Source organism: Apis dorsata, unplaced genomic scaffold, assembly GCF_000469605.1.
Source record: "Apis dorsata unplaced genomic scaffold, Apis dorsata 1.3 scaffold_39, whole genome shotgun sequence".
NCBI classification, from domain to species: domain Eukaryota; kingdom Metazoa; phylum Arthropoda; class Insecta; order Hymenoptera; family Apidae; genus Apis; species Apis dorsata.
Window position 1 is genome coordinate 223,471 of NW_006263341.1, and position 4,400 is coordinate 227,870.

General features: G+C 41.8%; 1 protein-coding gene and 1 long non-coding RNA gene across 2 annotated transcripts in view; one reads left to right on the forward strand and one right to left on the reverse strand.

The window, feature by feature from the left end:
• The window catches only part of LOC102675753 (connectin-like), a 179,889-nt gene that overhangs the window by 119,732 nt on the left and 55,757 nt on the right, over positions 1-4,400 (forward strand). Inside the window, exons 2-3 of the mRNA XM_006608532.2 lie at positions 306-861; positions 2,395-2,888. Coding sequence (XP_006608595.1) covers positions 317-861; positions 2,395-2,888 — 1,039 coding nt within the window. The 5' untranslated portion in view covers positions 306-316. The remainder of the gene's footprint in view (positions 1-305; positions 862-2,394; positions 2,889-4,400) is intronic.
• LOC116186320 overlaps positions 1,394-4,400 on the reverse strand; it is a 23,740-nt gene continuing 20,733 nt past the window's right edge. The window contains exon 3 of the long non-coding RNA XR_004151291.1: positions 1,394-1,404. This is a non-coding gene — a long non-coding RNA (uncharacterized LOC116186320). The remainder of the gene's footprint in view (positions 1,405-4,400) is intronic.

Consider the following 4,400-nt stretch of genomic DNA (forward strand, 5'->3'; position numbering starts at 1 on the left):
CACTCCCGGCCACTTTCTCCCTTTGTTCGTTCCCTGGCTGTCGACCAGATTTTTCTAGCCCGATGAACCATAACGGTGGTCAAGATAAGCCTTTCCTTCGATCGTTTCAACAGGCTGCAACGATTCTTCTTCTTCTTCTTCTTCTTCTTCTTCTCCAACGATTTTTATTATCGTCGCTCGACGACTCCAATCGTACCCGAGATAATTAATCGAAAAGCGCCACCAGCGTCGTAGCCACAATCGATCCGATTATTCGGATTATAATCGCAGAAACAATTTGCAACGAGAAATTTCTCTGTTCGCAGATCCGTTCGAGATGAAACGATTATCCCGGCTCTTTCTTCAAATCTTGTTCCTGGTCTCGATCGCAGCCTCGAGTTTATCGGCGACGACGAGGTCTCGGGGGAAGAAGAAGGTGGCCAAGGAGGTGAAAGACGCCAACATATGCGAGATAAAGGGGATGCAGGCCCCCATGTATTGCTATTGCAACAACAACGAGTTGAGGAACGCCACGGATGCCACTTGCGTCATATTAAACCCGTTCACGAGCAACGATCCGACGTGGAACAACTTCGACTCGCAAATCTACCTGCAAAAGCTCAAGTTCGTGGTTCGAACGCCCAACGGATTGGATTATGTACCCGTCCAGCTGTTCACCCTGCTCAACAACTTGCAAATCATCACGATTCAGGACGCGAGCATCAACGAACTCGCGGAATACGCGTTTTCGAACCTGCCTGTGATCACCGATATCAATTTGAGTAGAAACTCCATTTCGACCCTCAGGATGCACGCGTTCGAGAATATGAAAAATCTAACGATCGTTTATCTGAACGAGAACAGGATCACCGAGATAAACAGGTAGGAACACGCTTATTTTTTCCACTTTCCAATTTCGATTTAAAAGAAAAAATTGATCTTACCTGCCTCCTTATTTTCCCTTTAACTCGCAATACGTCGTGCTGCTCCAATCTGCATCTCGTTATTCGTTACTCGCGATATTCACGCGCGGATCGATATTTCCAACGCTACGAATCGCCCAATTTCGTCCTTATTCCGCGTTTAATTCAAATTTTCATTTAACACGATCTAAAAAAAAAAGAAAGGATCAAAACTCGAAAACTCGTTTCTTCGAATCTTTGGTAATTCTGTGCCCGAAGCGAAACGAAAACTCGATCTGGACGCGTAAATTGCCGTTGAATTTCGCGATCCGTCGACCAATCACCGAGTTTCTCCAGCCAAATCGAATTCGCCTCTTGCGCCAATTTGCTGCGTTTCGAATTATTCGCTATTCGTTAGCCCCGTTAATAATTCGAATTACCGGATTAATCATTCGGGGGGCAACGTTCCTCCGAAACTCGTATCATTGCGCTCGTGTACCGATTTTCTCACTCGCTGCCTCCACTCGTTTTTCGTTCCCACCATTCCTTCCGTCTTTGATGCGCGTACGTATTTTTACGTTTACGTTCAACGTTATATAATAATATGATAATAAATTAATCGCGGAAAATGATTCGCGCGATAAATTCCGCGCGGCTCGTTCAATTATATTTTCGCGACAAAACGTGCAGTTTATAGAGTGCAACTGGCAATTAAGAGTTAATCGATAAACTGGTTAACACGATTTCTGCTCGTGTGTATCGGCCGTATTATCGCGACCAGCGCAAACTTATCGTCCTTGTTAATAAACAATTAAACGAAACGATACAAAGTTTACCTTACCGATGCTCAAATTGACGAAACGTAAATACAACCGATGTACCGAGCGAAAACGTACCCATACGATTTACTTAAGGATGGATTCGTTACGAGAGAACGCTTTGCATCGAATCCAAATTTTCCTTCCGATATTTTTGTAATAATCGTACGATTAGTTATGCATACAAACGATAAGTTGAAACGATCTCGATAAGTAAAGCGCAGAATCATTTTACGAGCGATTTCATTATCGATAAAATTTCGATTGAAAAAAGTTTCGCGTAAAATTACGCGATATCGATCTCGACAAGAGCTACGTCGCTCGGAGAACAAGGCTCGATCGAATGAAATTGCGTCGTCGAAAACGTTTAACCATTATCGAAAAATTATTTCCACTCCCAAGATTTTCGTTGGGACGCCGATTATGCACGGTTACCGATTACGATTCCGTGTATCTGGCGTGGGTGCATGCATCGCGGCTTCTTATCTTCTATCGCGCGTCGTATCGCGTCTCCTGTATTCGTAAACTCTTCGTTTCTCTCCATTTTCGCTTGAATGCGCTCGCCGACAGAGAACGTCCATTTATCCACCATCGTTTTTCCTCCCCCTCCCCTCCGAGATTAAACGTCGTTACGATCGAGAGCGCGAATTTTCACCCTCGATACCTTTAACTTTCAACGCTCGCTCGATTTCCAGGGACGTATTCGTCAATCTGCCATCCATGAAGAATCTCTATCTGAACGAGAACAACATCAACACGTTACACGACAAGGCGTTCAAGCATCTCACCTCTCTCAAGGAACTGGACCTGTCCAGCAATCAGATAAAGGTGATCACCGCGGACAGTTTTCACGGGTTAACGAGTTTGGTCAGTTTGAATCTGCGGGGCAATTTAATCGCCATGATCGGTGATCGAACGTTCATCGAGATGCCCTCGTTGACGGAATTGGAGCTGGATCAGAACGAGATCAAATACATCACGGAGAAAGCGTTGGACGGAATGAGGAACCTGAAGCAACTCACGCTCAGCGAGAACGAGTTGGTAACTCTCGAACCGGATTTCCTGGCCGGGGCACCAGCCGTTTACATGCTCAATTTGAGGGACAATAAACTCAAGACCATGACCTTCGACAATATCAAGCCCATCGTCACCAACTTGTACAACACCACCAGTCATTTCTATCTCAGCGGTGAGTTTCCTCTTCTTTCTTACGACGTATTCTTGAAATTTAACCCTCAGATTCTCCAAGCACGATCCTTTCGCGAATAACATTCAAATAGACGAGAGAATTGAAATTGATCGCTTATAAGTTGCCACCAATTGAATTTTTATTTAATGCCGTTTAAAAAAAAGAAAATTTCTTAACGAGCGTGGGTGTTGAAGGGTATCGACGAGAATATCTAAAATCTGTTCGGCCAACTCACGCTAGTCCCTAGCTAGTTCGAAAGATCGAGATATCGCGGAAAATCGTCCATTTTCCGATGCGTGCGGATGCAATTTTACGGCTGCTCGAGGCTGTCGATCCCCCTGCGATCTTATCTTCCCCTTTCTAATAACGATTATCCGCTATTTTGTCACTTGTCGTGTTATCTCCGTGAAATCGTGTCGTTAAATTATTTGCTCTTCAAATTTTCTTCCTTATTTTAATCTTTATTTCAAACGCGAAAGAATAAAATATATTGACGAAGTGATTCGTCTTCAAAGTAACCGATTCGTCTCTCCTTTTTAAAAATAATTCTAAATACGTATATATAATTTATGTATCCCATATTTTATTAATCGCATTAATAGAAGACAAGTTGTTTACAGGAAACTTCCAACGAATTTCACTTCGCTTTCGTGAATTTAGTTTAGTACTCGAGTTTCACTTAGGCAAATTTGTGTTATTTGCAAGAGAGAAAATACGTGCCGAGAATAAATTATATACGATTAATATTAATCGTATATACGCGCGTATATATATATATTTACGAGCGAACCTTGACTAAACCTTTACTCGGATGTTAGACGAGAGAGAGAGAGAGAGAGAGAGAGAGAGAGAGAGAGAGAAAGAGAGAAAAAAGGGATTATTTTCCATAGGAGCCAGTTGTGTCTAGTTTGAAATGTAAATAATCTCCGACCCAATATTTCCACGCGGTTTCCAATAGAGCAGAGGTTGGTCTGTCTTCCGCATCGTGTTCCATCCATCCCGGAATTACCATAAAGTGGCAAAAAGATCGCTTCTAGCCATTACCTCTTCTCTTTTCAGAAGTAGGATGCTGCTGTAATTCTGTAAATCGTTCGTCTCTGCTTACGTCTACGAAAGATACGTTTTAAGTTCAAAAAGATTAATTATTTTCTTACTAAAAAAATTCGAAATGAATATATTTGTATGTAGAAAACATCGATACGACACGTTAAATATACAAAAAAAAGGTTTTCGAAAAATCTACAAAATAAGCGTTTTCAGAAGATATATCAGAAGATATACCAACTTTTTTCGTAACTCACGTATATTTCAACTATAATCGGATCGAGAGAATTTCAAGCATTTGAAATTTCTGTGCAACGGGACTGCAAATGCGACTTCGTGTCAAAACGAGTCGGTTCAAATTGAACTAGACAGATCGAAAAGTTTGAACCAACTTTGCGGCAAAGATTCCTGTCCCGGAGAAATTCTTTGAAACTTAACATTTTTTTTTTTTTTTTAATAGAAGAGAAG